General features: G+C 40.8%; 1 protein-coding gene across 1 annotated transcript in view; it reads right to left on the reverse strand.

Annotated features, from left to right (window-relative positions):
• glceb (glucuronic acid epimerase b) overlaps nucleotides 1–20,070 on the reverse strand; it is a 142,990-nt gene that overhangs the window by 58,120 nt on the left and 64,800 nt on the right. The window contains exon 3 of the mRNA XM_079555112.1: nucleotides 7,430–7,956. Coding sequence (XP_079411238.1) covers nucleotides 7,430–7,943 — 514 coding nt within the window. The 5' untranslated portion in view covers nucleotides 7,944–7,956. The remainder of the gene's footprint in view (nucleotides 1–7,429; nucleotides 7,957–20,070) is intronic.

Consider the following 20,070-nt stretch of genomic DNA (forward strand, 5'->3'; position numbering starts at 1 on the left):
TTTTACCCAAAAACTAAAATTAGTTCTCTTGTAGTGCTGTGCAATACCTGACATTTTGCTAAAGATCAATATCATGTAAATACTGGAGCCAGTCCTTTTGTCTAAAATTGGTGTATATATATGCTTCTTTATATTTTGATTAAGAAATACCATAGGAATGTATCATTTTCTAACTTTACTTTACAAAATGGGGGAAATCAGGCTTTTTCATAGAAAGAGAAGACGAACGACATTTCAAATATTGTAAGATTCTGGTTTGTGTTTAACTTGAAGTGCAGATTTATTACTGATTTGGATATTTTGAGAGCGGACATACTTACTTACATACTTTCTCAGAGCTCCCCTTTAATACATGTATTTTCAGTTTTATCTACAGCTGCAGTAATGTTATTTACAAAACCCTCATACTGTAATTACAAAGTTAAAATACCAGTGGCTCATTCAGACTCTGTTTGACCTGGTTAAGGCTTAGTTTAGCCGGGTTTAGACCTGACCATGAAAATCACTGCATTATTTGTAAATTCTAATATGTGTTATTCCCCTCATGTTTTGCAGATTCAGCAAGATTTCCGTGTGGAGGAAGAGCCGATGGCAGTCGTCGTAACACCCATCGTGAAGATTGTGACAGATCTGCATTCAATGGTTCAAGACTTTGCAATTCGGACTCATAACGCCTCAACATGAAGTACCCAAAGAAATGTGAACGCACAGTTGAATTCATCCTGAAGGTACTCATGGGACTGGATAACAAGAAATGAACACGGATCACAGGGACACTGATGCAGTGATTAGTATGCTGTACCTTGGCTGCACAGTTTTTTTTTCTTGGAAAATTCTTGTTCATCCAGTTTTGCTGTGCAAGTGTTTGAAAATGCATAACAATGTGGCTAAATACATTATACTACAGTTTTAACACTTTTTCTCAAAATGTTTAACCAGCTTTTGAACCTTGAGCCAAGAATTGAAAAATTAGAAAGAATGAAATGTTTGTGTACCTACATTACTCATATTACAAAATATTGCAATTTGCATTTGTACATACAATGTCTTTGGTAATAAAAAAGTAAATTAATCCAAATGTGTTTTAATAAAATTAATCAATTTAAATGAAATCAATAAATGGCATTGATTAAGCTATTAAAAGTACATTGGTTCAATGAAAAAATTTAAATTGGCTCATATCTGCTAATTGAAGAGTTTTAAATTGACTCAATGAACCTTTGAACATTCAACTCACGAACATTTTTTTGTTGAACCAATTTAAAATGTTCACAGTTACAGATGAAACATTTATAGTTGGACTAATGAATATATATCATTATGAACAACTAGTAAAATGCAGATGTAAATGATTTCTAAACAATTTGCAGATTAAGCCAATGTTTTATTTTTCTCAGTGTAGAGAGCATCCTGACATCACTGTGAGGTTCTTCTACAGAGGGACTATAGAGAGCATCCTTCTCACAGGCTAAATAAACAAAGTGAGCTGCACCACAACAGTATTTTAGAGAAGTGAGTCTGGAGTCGAGGGTCCGGCGTCACGGGACAGACTTTGGCTGATGTAGAACTGAAAGAACACAACCGCGGGGACTGGGAATACGACGTTACGACTGGGTCAACTTCAGTTCTTTCAAAGGTTAATTGAGAAGGGATTTTGTGGGAAACTTGTATGAAAGTGGAAATGTGTAACGTTTGATCCTAAAACACTTCAGTCGCTACAAACTGGAATAAAACAGACTTACCTCACTGGCATTTTCCAAAACTAACATGGGGAATCTTATTAATAATACAAGTCGCCCAAAGCACAAGCGTCAGTTATCTTTATGTGGAGCTACAGCTCATACATTCATGCAACTCCTGAGGCAAAGCAGTGGATTTTATAAGTGGTTTATACATTTAGCTTAGGGCTGGGCGATGATGGAAAAAAAATTATCACGATTATTTTCCCCATATTGTTTAATCTCCATTTTCGGATCTGGAGACGCAAAAAATGTAATGTTTGAAGAGTGTCAGAAGCACAGCGAGCGCATGTTTGTGGGCGGAGCCTCAAAGGCCACGCTGTCATGGAGTGAAGCGCTAACAACTTAACAAACCCACATGGTCCAAACAGTTCGATAGTTTCCTCTTAAAGGTAAACTCTTCATCCCCTTGTGTGTCCTGGTCTCTGAGGCTCCTCACGTGCTTCTGTTTTACCTTTAGACGCGACTTTGTAGCAGATTCTACAGTAAAATCAACAGGTCCTCATGTGCCGTCCTGGGGGCGAGTGTTTCCCTGGGATTGCCCTGACAGGCGCTGCAGCTGCACCAGCACCAGACAGGACTGGGCAATTCTCCTCGATTAAAACGCACCACGCGATTATCGTGATCGACCTATATTAAATCATGATTAGATTCAAATTCGATTAATCGCCCAGCCCTATTTTAAACCACAGACAAATATCGCAATATCGTTAATCGTCACCCCAAATTTCAATATCGTCTCATCTCTACTCAGCACTAACGGAACTAAGGTACTTGATCAAAAACCCCAGTCTTTTCACATATGTGCTCTAATTAACAAATATACATGAATATACTGAAATGTTTTAACATGAATTGCCTTCTTTATAGAGTGCTACATGACCAGGCCCCGCCTCCTTTTCGGGAATTTATTAAAAAAAAGAAATTGTGAGTCCAGCACTCGATCAACAGTCAGGGGGGACTGTGAGGTACAGTTCCGGAGGTGTTTCCATTAAGGCTTGTTCTAGTTGGAACACTCGACCCATGACCGTTAGAGAAAGCAGCACCTACGTCTCATTTAACCTCTTAACTCCCGCCTGAACCGAGAGGATCTTTTTCATCAGATTTTTTTTCCATCATTTTTTTGTTGGGTATTCAACTCAACTTTTTTGTCATTTTTTGTCACATTTTTCATCAATTTTTATCACATTTTTGTCCAATTTTTTGTCATTTTTTGTCAAATTTTTATCACTTTTTTTTTTCATTTTTTCTGTCACATTTTTTTCATTTTTTTGTACATTTTTTATCAAATTTTTGTCATTGTTTTGCTACATTTTGGTCATTTTGGTCATTTTTTTGTCCATTTTTTATCACATTTTTGTCCATTTTTTTTGGTCATTTTTTGTCCCATTTTTATCACATTTTTTTTTCTTTTTTTCCGTCACATTTTTTTGTCCATTTTTTATCACATTTTTGTCATTGTTTTGCTACATTTTTGTCATTTTTTGTCATATTTTTGTCATTTTTTCATCAATTTTTTATCACATTTTTGGCCAATTTTTTGTCATTTTTTATTAACCTGGCTAACGCCAGGCTGCTGTGTGCGCTCGAATTATTTCAAACTGCACAACAGCCTGGGGACCATGGCCGAAATTTTCCGGTGGATTTGGGAACCAATCACAGAACGAGAAGGGACGGCAAGACGATGACGCTATTCGATATACGGAAGCTTGTAGTTTATTTACGGATAAAAAAAAAAAAAGTTTATTTGCTGATCCAACATAACAGTAGCAGACACAATGGTATTTTTTGATCAAGCTTTAGACCTTGTTCTAAATAATTTAGCTCAAAAGTTTACAGCGGGTACGTCATACGTCATCTCATACGATGATACGATTGGCCATGGCTACGTGCAGACGCATGAGACTTTTTTTTTTTTTTCGTATCGCCCAATAAACGACTATGGACGATCGTAAACCACACCTCTCCTACGAGAAAATGAATTGGTGATCCCCAGACTAAATATCACTTGTGATTTTAGTCTGGTGTTAGCCAGGCTAATTTTTTTTTTTCATTTTTTCTGTCAATTTTTTTTCATTTTTTTGTCAATTTTTTATCAAATTTTTGTCATTGTTTTGCTACATTTTGGTCATTTTTTGTCACATTTTGGTCATTTTTTCCATCAATTTTTTAACACATTTTTGTCAAATTTTTTGTCAAATTTTTATCACATTTTTTTTCCTTCATTTTTTCTGTCACATTTTTTATCAAATTTTGGTCTTTGTTTTGCTACATTTTTGTCATTTTTTTGTCATATTTTTGTAATTTTTTGTCACATTTTGTCACATTTTTGTCATTTTTTGGTCATTTTTGGTCACATTTTTGTCATTTTTTCGTACATTTTTTGTCAATTTCTTGTGACATTTTTGTGACATTTTTGCCACTTTTTCATCCATTTTTCGTCACTTTTTCATTAATTTTTCGTCACTTTTTTGTCACATTTCCATCATTGTTTTCGTCTCAGTTTTGTTGCTATTTTCACACCTTTTTTTCCAGAAGCTTTTGGATTGGGGTAAAGCCAAACTGGAGAAAATGTGCTCGCTTCAGGTGGGAGTTAAGGGGTTAAAGAGACAACAAAGGTGTGACCATTAAGAGGCATTAGACAGGAACATATTTTTAAATACTTGCAGGTACAGGTGTGTGAGTGGGCGGGACGAGGGGAGTGGCCTATGAAAGGGATGCACTTTATGGATTGTGTAGTTGTTGTCCTCGCCTGGTTTGTCTGTAATGCACTGCTGTGTGTTGTGGCTTATGTGTTTTAGATTTTGTATGTTCTTGTCTTGTTTTTTTACCTCATGGGACAGCGGATGGAAATTAGCCTTGAGCTAAATCCGGCATATTTTCAGCACTAGTTGTCTGTTCATTAATATGCACTGTCCCATTCAAATAAATTAATAAATGAAATGAAATGAAATATCGTTTATCGTGATCATTTCCTGCCTCAACATATCGAACTTCAGATTTTGTTATCATGACAGGCCTAAGAAACGCCGATTTAAAGAACTCGATTTGCTGGGACAGAATAGAAAGACTGTGTGTCCGGTCGCACCAGGACAGTGCTTTAATCCCAACACATCGGGGAAGCTCCACTGGACAAATGTGCCAAAAACGGCAAAGAAAGTTCTTTTAAATAAGCCTCGACTGAATGTTCTGCCAGTGGCCTGACAAAGCCTGCACGTCTGAGCACAAACGACTGGAATAAGTTGCTTAAGGATGAAGAATTTTCAATTTGTCTAATGCGAGGAGAGCGTCCAGCCTTTGTCTGGCCGTGAGCGGAGGGGCCACTTTATTGATGACAATGTGCTCTGAACTAACAGCCTTTTCAAATGAGCTATTGATCTGCCCGGGCAATTATTTAAGAAGCGTTGTGGCGAAAACTGAGCTGAAGATGGACTTTTGAAGTGGAATAACAACAGATGAATGATACCCAGCAGCCTCCGCAAACACAGGCTTTACGTGATTCATTACCGGGTCGGCGAGGTTAATCGTGAGGCTAATGGCGTTGGCGGAGCAGCGCCAGAGATGGAGTCGCGTGATCCGTCCGCTTGATAACGTCCCGCGAACCTTTGTGATTTAGCAGAGATCAAAACGAGGATTTGTGACGGGCCATTTGTCTCCAGCAGAAGTCGTTTGGAAAATGGCCCATCTGCTGGTGGGACGGCGCCGGTCCAGACGTGCTCTGATCAGAGACCATGTCCCGGCGGACGGTCACCTCGGACACTCGAGTCACGGACGCCTGGACTAACTCTGAGCAGGATTTCTGAACTTCATGCAACCTTTTGTCATTTTAGCAGATATTTGTGTGGACAAAGGTGATTTGTCTGGGACTAGGGCTCCGGCCAAGAACCTCTAAGTCATGTGGTTGTGTAGTAAGAGATTTATGCAACACGAGAAGTGCATCATGCTAGTGCAAATACTGGACTCAAGGGCCTATATCAGGCAACATTTACTTTTTGGAGCTTTTATCCATGCTGTAATGCTCTTTCCTTCAAAAACACGCCCAGAGTGGTTTGTGGCTTCATTCACACAGTTCTCAGTAATCCTCCTGAATCCTGCTCTCCGAGCAGCTGCTCCGCCCTCTGCTGGAAAACAGCTGAGTTGTGACACTCTGACGTTTTTTTGCATCATAGTGTCAAACAGGAAGAGCCCGACGTCTGTAATGTAATGCCTTACAGCCTGATTTAAATTTATGAAACAGCTTTTTCATTATTTCTGTGTAAGAAAAAAAGAAATTCAAAAAATTCAAAAAGGAAGTGCCCTGAAAGTTGTTAAGAAGGAGCTCTTTCTAACCTACTCTGGACACGGCTGTTTTTTTCTTACCTAACGGTCATGACACGGAAAAAAGCGTGTTCCGTGGCTACGAGAGTTACAGGACTTTTTTCAACCTTCCTAAAGAAGAGGCCACTTGCTAGAAGTTGGAATTTCTCTCCGGGATTCGGTGACTTTCACCAAAATAGTGTTTTTCTGTGACTGTCGCTGATGGATGTTGGATTCACTTTTATAACCAACGGCAGTCCCATAATGTAAACACCTGATGGAGCGGCCAGGACAGAGCGGCGAGTCAATCAAAACACATGTTAGCGCGCGTGTTAGCGCGCGTGTTAGCGCGCGTGTTAGCGCGCGTGTTAGCGCGCGTGTTAGCGCGCGTGTTAGCGCGCGTGTTAGCGCGCGTGTTAGCGCGCGTGTTAGCGCGCGTGTTAGCGCGCGTGTTAGCGCGCGTGTTAGCGTGCGTGTTAGCGCGCGTGTTAGCGTGCGTGTTAGCTTGCGTGTTAGCGTGCGTGTTAGCTTGCGTGTTAGCGTGCGTGTTGGCGCGCGTGTTGGCGCGCGTGTTAGCGTGCGTGTTAGCGTGCGTGTTAGCTTGCGTGTTAGCGTGCGTGTTAGCGTGCGTGTTAGCGTGCGTGTTAGCGTGTGTGTTAGCGTGTGTGTTAGCCATTTATGAAGCTGTGTTGCAGATGTCAACTCCTTATAACTGTATTGTGAAGTAACTTCACTTATTGCTGTTTATTTATATTTCTTTTACTGCTCACAATGCAGGGGCAGATTAGCTCAGAGAGATGGGGCGGAGTTAACTGAATCCAAGTGTCGTGTCTTCCGGGTTTGCAAAATACCTCCAGAAAATATTTATTATTTCCCCAGGGGAAATTGAAGCTATTACGTAGATTCTTACCACCACCGTTTATGGAGTAAATGTAAAATTGTCTCATGTAAAGCGCTTTGTGAAGCTGCTATACAAATAAAGTCCTTCCTTCCTATTGTTCCTCTAGGGATATTTTTCCTCAGCATTTGACCCATCCTTGGATGCTCCCAGGGCCCGTAAGGAGCAGTGGGCGATGGTCACCATCACCTCACTGGAGGATTATTTCATTTAACTGCTTGCACCTTACCCTGTTCTTTGATTGCACATTTTATTTTGCTCTCCCTGAGAGTTTCTAGAGAGCTGATAACAAGTGAATGTCTTCATTGTGAGATCAATAATTTTTGTTTTGGAATCTGCTCCCTCTGAAGTACCCACTAAATAAAGCGTGATCGTCCTCACACAGCGCCCCCTGCTGTTACAGATCAACACAGACACATTGTACAGTTCAGAAGCTTCACACACAGAGTTATAGCTGAGAAATAAAGAAGAATATCCACAAACAAAAGCGTCTCACCTTCCACTCCGCTGATGCACTTGACCCGGTCCCGCACCTCCACGTTGTAGCCCTCGAAGGACATGAAGACGCCGTTGGGATGGTAGGGCTCCCTCTGCGCGTACACCTTGGAGTAGCTGTGCTGGAACTCGAAGCGCTCGTAGCCGTCGTACTGCACCACTTTGCCGTAGACTTCGAAGTACTTCTCCATCCAGCTGAAGGGGAAGTAGACCTCGGAGCCCTCGCGCCGGCCTTTGACCGTGGCCTCGTCGTTGATCAGGCAGTCGATCTCCTCCAGCTTGGCTCCGGCCACGGGCGGCGGCTCGGGAGGCTGCGGCGGCTGCTGCTGCTGCTGGCTGCTGAGGCTGGACCCGCCCGTGTCCCGGGGGCTGGGGGGCACCAGGGCGGCGCGGGGTAAGAAGCGCAGGGAGGTGTCCGTGGAGCAGCGGTTCCACAGTAACACGGTGATGAGCGTGAACAGGGCGCAGATGATGATCAGGGTCTTGTAGTTGACCCGAGCGGCCAGGCAGCGCATCCTCACAGCTCACCTGCAGGAACACCAGGAGAAACGGGCTTCAGAGACTCAGAGACTCCACTATCCAAGTAAGGAAGGACATTCTGAACCTTCCCAACCCAGCAGAGGAACAACCAGGAAGCTCTGTGGTACAATACACGCTCCATAACCCCCTGCAACCGATTTAATGTCAGCACCAACCGGACAAATATAATCAGAGCAACTGCACAAATGTCAGAATGTGTTAAACAAACAACTCCTTATAAACTGCACTGTTCAATTATTACTCATATTACTCATCACAGCCGCATTAATGGATCTTATGCAAATGATCCAAGTGGTTTAAGTTCTTGTAAAATGTAATTAGGGCTGAACGATATGGACAAAATGTCATATCTCGATATCGATACGATATAACTATGGGTAAGGTGAAAACCAAGCCTGTCTCAGAAAAATGAAAACATAATACAAAAGAGCTTTATTGATGAAAATCTGTGTCATTTATATCTTGCTTTTTCAATTATAATGTTCTTAAAGGGACAATAAGGAGTTTAAAAATGTTAAAATTAAGTATTTTCCTCCCCCTACATGTTCCAGCCATGTCCTAATGTGTAGAATGAGCTCAGACCTGTTCACCACAACTGCCTCTAAAATCCTGTACGGTCAGTCAAAAATGTGTCACTTCGGCCCGAATTGCCGTCATGCACGAGCTTAATATAGAAGGTGCAGTTACACATATGGCCTGAGGTGGCAGTAGTGAGTATAAAATGGCGAACTTGCTTCCAGCCCCTTTAATGTTCATATCTTGATACGATAACGATATGATAACGATATATCTTTCAGCCCTCGTTCCGATCACTTCCAGATGCTGCTGTGGCTCTAACGCTGCATGACCTGCTTTACACTTTCCTATATTTAGGACAAAGCTCATGTTTTATTGATGAAATGTCGCGCAGCAGAACTGTCGATCATTTCACACTCGTGTGGAGATCGACTGCTTCTGGAGATAACTGGAGCTCCTGAATGTGACTCCAGTGTATCTACAGCTGTGTATCACAGAGGGCAGGAGTGGATGTTTGTCCCGTGCGTACACGTGCACTATTGGCGCGGCGTAAATATGGTACAAACATAGACAGACTCAAATCTATTGCCATTTGTCCATTATCCATCATTATTTTGAACATGTGGCTCTTCCCTCACTGGAGAGAGTTGTGGAGACTTCTGTGACTGGCTGTGTCCGCACTTCAGACTCATGGTGTGCATAGAAAGGGCCTGGAGACTAGTTGGAGTCTCGAGCTGCCACTGGTCACGGAGACGTCCCCTGGAGATTTTATTTAATTTTATTTATTGTTTATTTGACAGGGACATTGCAAATCAACATAGTACAAAACAAGCTTGCTACTGATGCGATGCAAAAAGAGTTTATAGCTAGTGCTAATTTTCAACTCCAGTCCCTGGTTGGGCCTTTCTACACAAAATGACCAGATCGGGCGAGTCTCCAGGTCGTCTCGGTGAAAACGGGCAGGTTTGATTTCAGGGGAGACTGCACACGCTCTCCGAGAGGTCTCCGCGGTCTCAGGCACCTGTGGCAACCATGTGAATACTATTTGTTGTCCTCAAACTATCCACCGGTTTTTTCATACTGAGATATGTTCTTACCTGAGCTTAGACGAGTTCATGTGTACCTGTCTGGTCTTTGCGCGTCCACTCAGTCACACAAAAAGACCAAAGATGTTGCTAGCATTTTGCCTCTCCCAGCATTTTCCTATGGCTCCAAACGGGGGTGATATCACATCATGGGAGAACGGTGGCCTGTTCCTTTAAGATCTCCTTGGGCTCCGACAGAAACATCTCACTAACGGCAACTCCATGAAGAATATGACAAGGGTTTCATTGACTTCTTTGATTGGATCAAATGGAATCTTCTGCAAAATTTCCATCAAACTACGTCTTTAACTCCCCATGTAAATGTTATTATCACTATCATTGCCCCTTTTTTTCACATATCAGTGCAAATGGTAGGGCTGTGCAATTAATCGAAATTCGATTACGATTTCGATTACAACAGTAAACGATTACAAAATTAGCATAATCGCAAAAAAACGATTATAATTTTTTTTTTCAATTTTTTTTTTTTTTCAATATTTTAATTTTTGTCACTTTTTTGCTGGATTTTTGTCTTTTTGCTGGATTTTTGTCATTTTTTTAAAATGGATTTTTGTCATTTTTTGCTGGATTTTTGTCACTTTTTTGCTGGATTTTTGTCTTTTTTTGCTGGATTTTTGTCACTTTTTTGGTGGATTTTTGTCTTTTTTTGCTGGATTTTTGTCACTTTTTTGCTGGATTTTTTGTCATTTTTTTTAATGGATTTTTGTCATTTTTTTATGGATTTTTGTCTTTTTTAAATGGATTTTTGTCTTTTTTTAATGGATTTTTGTCACTTTTTTTGCTGGATTTTTGTCATTTTTTTTAATGGATTTTTGTCATTTTTTGCTGGATTGTTGTCACTTTTTGATGGATTTTTGTCTTTTTTTTTTTAATGGATTTTTGTCACTTTTTTTTAATGGATTTTTTTAAATGCAACAAATAATCGTTTGAATAATCGTGATTTCAATTATGACAAAAATAATCGTGATTATTATTTTTTTTTCAATAATCGAGCAGCCCTAATGACAAGGGTTTCATTTAGCCCTTTTCCACCAGGCTGGTGCCGGTGCTGGTTCTGGGCCAGTTCCAGTTTCAGAACCGGTTCTTTCGTTTTCCACGGGAAAAACGCCGGCTCTTGGTTCCAAAATCTGGTGCCGGTCGGGGACCAGTTAAAAGCTGGACCAAGAAACGAGCACCAGTGATGTCAGCGGCTGGGGGCGTGGCTCTCTCCTCCAACAAACAATCAAAGTTAGTTAGTTTGTGCTTAGAACTTCCTGGAGAAGCCAAAACAGTCTCTGTGGAGGAAACTGTTGTTTTGCTTTATGCTCTTTAGCTAAAACAAGAGTTAGAAAGAAGAACTCAAAATGTTAGCGGCTGCTGTGACTGAAACATAAACTTATTTTTCTGTATTTTATAACCAGAAGTGGCTGTAGTAAGATGTTACTATCCATGTTTGGTGTTGACTTCCCAAAGCGTTGCTATGACAATGGGCACAGCTCTCATTCTGGTGGAAAACCAAGTCAGTATGGAACCAACCCGGCACCAGAACCAGCCCAGAACCAGCCCAGAACCAGCTCTGAACCAGCCCAGAACCAGCCCAGAACCAGCTCTGAACCAGCCCAGAACCAGCCCAGAACCAGCTCTGAACCAGCCCAGAACCAGCCCAGAACCAGCCCTGAACCAGCCCAGAACCAGCCCAGAACCAGCCCAGAACCAGCCCAGAACCAGCCCTGAACCAGCCCAGAACCAGCTCTGAACCAGCACAGAACCAGCCCAGAACCAGCCCAGAACCAGCACCTTGGTGGAAAAGCCCTAACTGACTTCTTTGATTGGACCAAATGGAATCTTCTGCAAAATTTCCATCAAACTACGTCTTTAACTCCCCATGTGAATGTTATTATCACTATCATCGCCCCTTTTTTTCACATATCAGTGCAAATGGAAACATTGTTTTTTCTGATTACTTACTGATTACTTACCAGACTAAAAGGCTAATTTTAGGTACAACTCGCAATTAAGCCTCTGTCTCAGTAAACCAGGCCCTCAGTGCATAAACACAAAATGGACTTGATCAAGAAATCAACTTTTCCAATTATTTTCAACCACACAGGATTCCGACTAAATCCCACAAAAGCTCGTCCTTTTCCTTACGATCTTGTGTGACTTTCTTTATGTTAGTGTTTCCTCCGCGCTGCAGCTGGATTGTGTATGGATTGTGTATGCACTGTGTATGGATGTGTTCAGGATGTTTTCAGGATGTTTTCAGACAGAGCTGCAGGCGGTTTGGAGAGATACAGTATCCGTGGCCTTTCAGAGCGAGCGGCCGGGCCACTCCTCAGACTAATTAAAGCCCTTATAGAAGCAGCTCCACTGTCCACAAAATCATTACACTCTGACTCATTACAGCCACACAGCAGAAACACGCAGCGCTCGCTCATCGGGAGATCCGTGATGTGTGGATATTAAACGCTCAGGACGCCCAGAAAATCCTCACGTGAAGGACTGCAATGATTTAGGTAATCTCTCTGCAAACACATCAATCCTGTGGGGTTTTCCATAAGTGAGTGTGAATCTTCTTTAGTCGTGCACATCTCAGGCTGGGCTCAAATGGGAGTGTCCTTTAGCGTGTCCTTTAGAGTGTCCTTTAGCGTGTCCTTTAGCTTGTTCTTTAGCGTGTTCTTTGGCATGTACTGTGCACTGTGAACACATTTGTTCATACAACAGCAAAAGTCACATTTTCAGATGTTCTCACTGTACGAGTGATTGAGTCTGGTCACTGTTACATCTACATTTCTGAAGCAGAGCTGACGTGAGGAAACAGGAGTAAACCGAGGGTCACGTGACTAAAGTGTCTCTAAAAGCTGCGACTCTTTGGCTCAGAGCGTTTCAGTGTCGCCTTCACGGCTCCAATAAAAGCTGAAAGGGCTCTGAGCGAGTTCAGCAGTAAACTGAGATCCTTGTTTCTTAAAACTAAATTGTATCAAGATACACTTGAATCGCTAAATGTATCGTGATATTGTTGGCAAAACCCAGTCCTAATAACGATGCTTCTTCCATCTAAAAGAGCTGCAGGAACACGTTTGTTCAGTGGTGACGTCACAGCTCGACTTCCGGTTTCACAGATAAGTGCGAGAAACTATAAAAAACTAGGGGTGCACCGATACCACTTTTTCTAAAACCGATACGAGTACGAGTACTTGGATTTAAGTACTCGCCGATACCGAATACCGATACGAGTACAAGGCATTTTCTTCAACATTGTTACTTTTTTCACAGCATTATTTTATTTTCATTCAATATAATTGTTCATTTTGATTGCACTGTCCATCATAGACAGAAAAGCCCATGTCCAAAAGCTCCCAATGCCTGAGCTTTATTCATTTATGTGTTTTTATGTAACAATAGTATTGAGATGTTACTTAAATGGTCTCTTTTCGTCTTTACTTCAGCTCCTGTGGATTTTCTCGTGTGTTTGTAGTAACTTAGCGAGTAGCTACAGCGTTTTCATTGTTCTGCTTGTTTGTTGCTTCTTCTCTCCTCAGCTGAGAGCTGCGCCTCGTAGCTGCGCCTCGTAGCTGCGCCTCGTAGCTGCGCCTCGTAGGTGCGCTGGCCGCACGTCAAATGGTATGGGTTTCTGGTATCGGGACCTCATGAATGAGTACGAGTATGAGCACAAGCTTGTGGTATTGGCCCGATACCCGATACTGGCATCGGTGCATCCCTATAAAAAAACTCTTTAAAACCACAATCAATATTTGTGAAACTCCACAGAGAGTTACTGAACGCACTTATGTATCAGGCCCATGAGCCAAACATGCTGAACCTACAGCTGTAATTCAATTAAATTTACTTTATTATGAACTCGAGGTCCAAAGAGACAGAGTGACGTCACAAACAACAACAAAAATATTAACAACGACAGAGTCACTTTAAAAAGACGGCTGTACCAGAGCTTCACATCCTCGACTGAGCGAAGGCACTAACGACATCAAACAACATAGAACCAATTACTGCAGACTTATTCAAACAGTACATAAAACAGTACACAAGTGTGTTTATTCCAGCACTGACAAACATCTCACTCACACTGGTCCATCTCGGCTCCTGAGAAGCTCATGCAGAGCGTCTGTGGAGGCCACCTGTAGTTCGACCAGAGGTGCGCTGTGTACAGATGTGTACAGATGTGTACAGATGTGTACAGAGGTTTACAATATGAACAACATTATTTTCACTTTGTACAAAAAACTAATTACAACTAATATTCCTATAAAAGTAATGTTTACCAAAATTGCTACATCTGGGGTAGCGGAGAAAAATGCTAACGACGCAGCAGCTACGCTAACCCTGGAAGCACTGATTTTAGTAAACAATGCTTTGTTAGCAGAAGGTGCGTGACGTCACACTTGAACAGAATGAAGATCACATGGCCACGACGTCATGGCGATGTGTAAACAAGCAGCAACCTCCCTCTCTCTTGGTACAGCATCGTTTTTGCCTTTTCCTGCGTTTCCCTGTTCCACATCGTTTCACTGGAGACTTTTGTACGTCTTTCCTGCAGAGAGTCCGTCCTGGCCATGAGGACCCACAGGAGGAGCCACAGGAAACAAAGCAGACGATGGTGGAGGAGCTGACCAGTGCAGTTTCCCCGCCCTCCAAAAACCTCCTGCTTATTTAAATATTGTGAATGGAGCCTCTTTTTGTTGAGGCAAACTCTCCAGCCGTTCACATTTCATTCCAGGTGACGCCGCTTTAATGCACTGGCGTCGGCCGCACTTTTATAGCGTCCAATTCCAAACGCTTTTCCGCGGCCTTGTCCCCGCCTGACAAATGCGTGGCCGTCTCCTCTCGCCTGACAAATGGTGGTGTCCTATAAAAAGTATGATTGATATTTAGAGAAATGTCAGGCCGGCGCCGGGATGAAAGATTGGAGCGATGGGATCTCTGACAATGCTGAAAACCCGGCGCAGAAGAGGAGCCGCTGAAATACAAGCCGCTGTCAGGGGGGAGCGCCCGTAAATAAGGCTGTTTTTCTCAGCTGATTGGTTGCCAGGTTGAGGGGAGTTCAGCAGACAGGGTTTAAGCGCTGAAGTCCGCAGAGCTGTGGGAGACACTGGAGAGTCGTGTCCCATTTGCAGAGAGGCTGACGAGAGCACGAGGAGGCGGAGGGAAGGCACAGGGACAGGAGAGGATATACACCGGCACTGGAGAGCACAGTTATGGAGAGTAGGGCTGTGCAATTCATCGAAGTTAGATTACGGTTTAGATTACAACAGTAAACGATTACAAAATTAGCATAATCGCAAAAAATCGATTCGAATTTTTTTTTTTAATTTTTTTTTTTTTTTCAATTTTTTTTTCTTCAAATTTTTAATTTTGGGATTTATGTCTTTTTTTGCTGGATTTTTGTCACTTTTTTTTACTGGATTTTTGTCTTTTTTTAATGGATTTTTGTCTTTTTTCTGCTGGATTTTTGTCTTTTTCTGCTGGATTTTTGTCACTTTTTTGCTGGATTTTTGTCTTTTTTTGCTGGATTTTTGTCAATTTCTTTGCTGGATTTTTGTCATTTTTTGCTGGATTTTTGTCACTTTTTTTTGCTGGATTTTTGTCTTTTTTTGCTGGATTTTTGTCTTTTTTTGCTGGATTTTTGTCACTTTTTTTTACTGGATTTTTGTCTTTTTTTGCTGGATTTTTGTCACTTTTTTACTGGATTTTTGTCACTTTTTTGCTGGATTTTTGTCAATTTTTTTAATGGATTTTTGTCATTTTTTGCTGGATTTTTGTCACTTTTTTTTGCTGGATTTTTGTCTTTTTTGCTGGATTTTTGTCTTTTTTTGCTGGATTTTTGTCACTTTTTTACTGGATTTTTGTCACTTTTTTTTGCTGGATTTTTGTCTTTTTTTGCTGGATTTTTGTCTTTTTTTGCTGGATTTTTGTCACTTTTTTACTGGATTTTTGTCTTTTTTTGCTGGATTTTTGTCACTTTTTTACTGGATTTTTGTCACTTTTTTGCTGGATTTTTGTCAATTTTTTTAATGGATTTTTGTCATTTTTTGCTGGATTTTTGTCACTTTTTTGCTGGATTTTTGTCTTTTTTTTGCTGGATTTTTGTCTTTTTTTGCTGGATTTTTGTCCGCGCAGTAACTCCTAAAGGTTATTGACGGAAGTGAGCGGGGGAAGTCTTTAGTAGTTACTGCGCGGACGTTTTACTCCTCGTATCATTACGCCTCACAATATAGTCCCCCTTTTTATTTGCTTATAAAATCGACATGCTACATTTCTGTGTAAATATACTTTGCATGAAAACACTTCATGTAACTTTATTTAAATAGGGAACTCGTGGAAGAGCTTGGTAGCTTCTATCGTGAGCTTTTTTGGAGCTATATGACATGTGGGAGAGGCTGCGTATGTGTGAGCGCACGGACAAAGACCAGACGGGGATATATTAACTCGGCTAAAGTGAGGTAAGAGCATATCTCAGTATGTAAAAACGGTGGCCTATTCCTTTAAAACACAACACCTTTGTGAAGCAGCAGATCATCAGGAAGTCTCTGCTTCCCATTTACCATTTAAATGACAAATATGTCACAAAATAACACAATCAATTTAAATCTGGGTTGATCCATTACTTCCATTGCGTCACTGAAAATATGGCCATAAAATGACAGAAAACTTGCAATACATCTGTGTCTCATATTTTGGTCAGTAATCGACAGCAGAAGAGGCAAACTGATATCATGAAATGTGTGGCTTTATTTTGAGATATTAGTTAATATGATTGTGGATCACGTTCAGTTTTTGAATTAACCAATCATAAATGAAAAATTCTGTCAGGGAAAAAAATCTATTTTGCCTGTTTTTTTGGTGAGGCTCCCAGAAAGGAAATGACCATATTTGGACACGTGGGTGTAACTGTGGGAGCCTGGCTTTTGCGGCTCAATCTCTTTAACTAATATGTCAACAAAATAAAACGGTGCATTTTAACCCGGCCTTGTCCATTATTTTGATTTTGTTGCAGAAAATAAAGAGCAAATTCTACTGAGGAGGAGAGAGAAGAAAATAAAATGGTAATTAAAAATGTGGAGAAAAAGCTCAAAGGAAATGAGTTTTCTTGGCTTCAGGCTGATCACAGAGCGGAGAGATGAGAGGCCTGGAAAGGTGGCCTCACACTATTTTTAGACAGATTTTTGCATACTTTCTTTTGTCACTGCGATATTAGTTTTCCTGGTGACGGCGCCGACTTCGGTCCAAGGGAAGGGATTTGGTAGATCATGAAGCGTCCAGATGTGTCAGTGTGACTGTGTGAGGTCTCTGACCCTGAACCCCCAGGACGTGAAGAGGCATCACTGGCCTTGTGTTCTGAGAGAAATCTGATCCAACCACAGATCCAGACTTAATGAGTTTGTTCACCCTGTTCTTTTCCACTTCCCAAACCAGAATTAAACTTTTTCGTCAAATCGTCCAGCCCTACCTCGAAAATAGGGCTGCAGCTAACGATTATAAAAGGTGCATGGAAATAGTATTTTTATTTCATTTTTTCTACCACATAACACTAAAGAGGACATGCTGATGGAGTAAACTTAAAGTGAACTTATATAGGAGACTATTTGTGCCAGTGTTAATTTCGTCGACTAAAATATAGGTCTTAATTTTAGTCAAAGTGATATTTTTGACGACTAAAATTGGACTAAAACTAAATTAAAACTTTCTCATGAGACTAAAACTGTGACTAAAATGTCCAGATATTTTAGTCGACTAAAATAAGACTAAATAAAATTGAAAAGGAGAGACTAAAATCATCCAAACTTCTATTGACCGTCTGAAAAAGCCTCATATCATTTAAATTCACAGCCAAATGATCAGCTCTGAGCTTTGTTCATGTGGAGCAGCTTCATGAAGTCGAGGACCTGGATTAAATATGATTATAATGAATATTGTAAATATAAGTCGACTGAATTAGTCTTAAATTTAGTCGACTAAATTGACATGCAATTTTAGTCGACTAAAACTAGACTAAAATTGAACAGTTTTTTTTGACTAAAACTAGACTAAAATTACATTACATTTTAGTCAAAAGACTAAGACTAAAACTAAAATAAAATATGTTGTCCAAATTAACACTGATTTGTCCTAATCCTGCTTTCTGATTGGATGAGACAAAGACAGATATTAATAAAGGATGCACCGATACCAATACCAGTATCAGGCCGATACCACATACTCGTACTCATTAATGAGGTCCCGATACCTCCTGCCGTGTGTCCAGCGCTCCTACAGCTCCTCAGCTCCACTGAGGAGAGAAAATAACAACTAAAGCTAAATGTTAGTGCTGCAGCGACTGCAGTGTTTACAAGATACAGGCTAATGATGCTAATGATGCTAATGATGCTAATGATGCTAATGTTGCTAATGATGCTAATGATGCTAATGATGCTAATGATGCTAATGTTGCTAATGTTGCTAATGATGCTAATGATGCTAATGATGCTAATGTTGCTATACATAAATGTTCTGTCTGTGATCGACAGAGCAATGAAAATAAAAAATGGCGTCTGTTCAATTCTGATATAACTTCTCTTAAAAGTGTCGCCTACTTTACTCAAGGAAATGTAAATGAGTAAATTAACTAATTACAAACCAATCTGCTGTGAAAAAGTCAGGCTGTTGAAGAAAATGCCGTACTCATATCAGTATTCGGTATCGGCAAGTACTTAAACAAAAAGTACTCGTATCAGTTCGAGAAAAAGTAGTATCGGTGCATCCCTAGTACTTATGAAATGTACAATGTCATGTTTGCTATATTTAAGTCTGTGTTTACTAGAAAATGATTCATCGATTATTAAAATAGTTGTCAACTATTTTAATAATCGCTTAGTTGTTTCAGCCCTATATAAAAATAACATCTTTCTTTGAGTCTGAGCTCATTAATCTTCCAGGTTTAAATGTGTGGGACACAGTTAAAACCTTCTTTGTATTGACCGACTCGTGTCCCTTAAAACCGTATAAACTTGAATAAACGGCCCTTGATGAAGAGACGTTTGGACAGCCCTGGTGTAGAGGAGCGGGGCCAACACTGTTCCCTGTGGTGCCCCTGCACATCTGCCTTTAACCCTGCTCGCTGCTCCAGCCTGTGTGACCTGGGTTCACGCAGATATGATCAGATCACACACGGGCTGAGGCTGTGGCGTGTTCTGGGCCGTTGCTGGATGTATTACTGTAAAATGCCAGGATGTTGATCAGAAACAGGCCTGAGCGCGCCCCGGTATGAGCCTGAGGCGCCGCACAGCCCCATGAATGGACGGGTTTGGTTCAGCAGATGATTATGCAACGCCGCGTATTCATCAGGATCTTTGCGAGGCAGAGACACGATGCTCCGCCAGTTAATTACAAGGAAAACAAATCCGATTTAGCCGGTTACTCAGACGCTGAAGTGTCTCTGGGGCGTTCTGACCTAAATGTGCAGTTATTAGCTGCGTGCATATAACGCCGAACAACAAGTGCTGCAAACTGCACATCCACACCCGGCAGGAGCTAACGGGAGGTTAATGTGAGGAACATGATCAGTATGGGTAAGTTTAAAGTGCGGATCGTGAGAGCGGCCGCACTACACGAGTCTGTTACGGATGATGACTTTAATACTGCGGGCAAAATGTGGCCTGCCAGAGAGTGACCTACTTTTGTTATACGATAATTTACCACAGAAAGTAAAAGGTACCCGTACTACATAATTATGAATATTTTAATTTTAAAGAATCTTGGCCTGGACACTCTTGAGATTTTTAATCTCAACGAGTTTTATCCTGGATAAATAAAGGACAAATAAAATCAAAAAAAAGTTATGGCACCATTATTAATGGCACATAGTTGCATGTATATATGTCATTCCAGAGTAGTTTTGACTGTAGTGTTATTATTATTATCATTATTAGCCCAGAATTACAACATTTGATTTTTACACATTAATGACATCAGTGTTGATCTTTTGTTTTAGTGAAGTTGACAGAAAGATGATGCTGAATTTAGGAAACAGGGAAGACCCTGACGGTACAAATGTTATTTTTTACTTTGCCATTGCATCTGCAAGTTAACATTATTAACTATGATTTCTCTCCTTTCTTTACTGATTACAGCAATGGCCTGTTAGCACAATAAAAATTTGATTTTGTTCCAAAATATTGTCTCTGTCCCTTGTTGAACAAATGAAGGCACTTCCTACAAAATACAATGAAAGGAGTGAAACACAGTTTTAATTTCATAAAATAACCCATATAATAGTACATGTAGCCTAAAAAAAAGCTACATGTCAACAGAATCTAAATTACACAAAATAATCCCAACAATACAACTGTAAAACATGAGCTAAATACAGTCGTATATCCGTCTTTACCAGCAGAGGGCGCACTTTCACGGTGGATTTGCTTTTCACGGTAGATTTGTCTCGGCTCCGGGTCTGCAGCTTTCCATTATTGAGCCCGTACAGCATGGATGCAGTACACTTTATGGC

This window comes from Gobius niger (genome assembly GCF_951799975.1).
Source record: "Gobius niger genome assembly, chromosome: 4".
NCBI classification, from domain to species: Eukaryota; Metazoa; Chordata; class Actinopteri; order Gobiiformes; family Gobiidae; genus Gobius; species Gobius niger.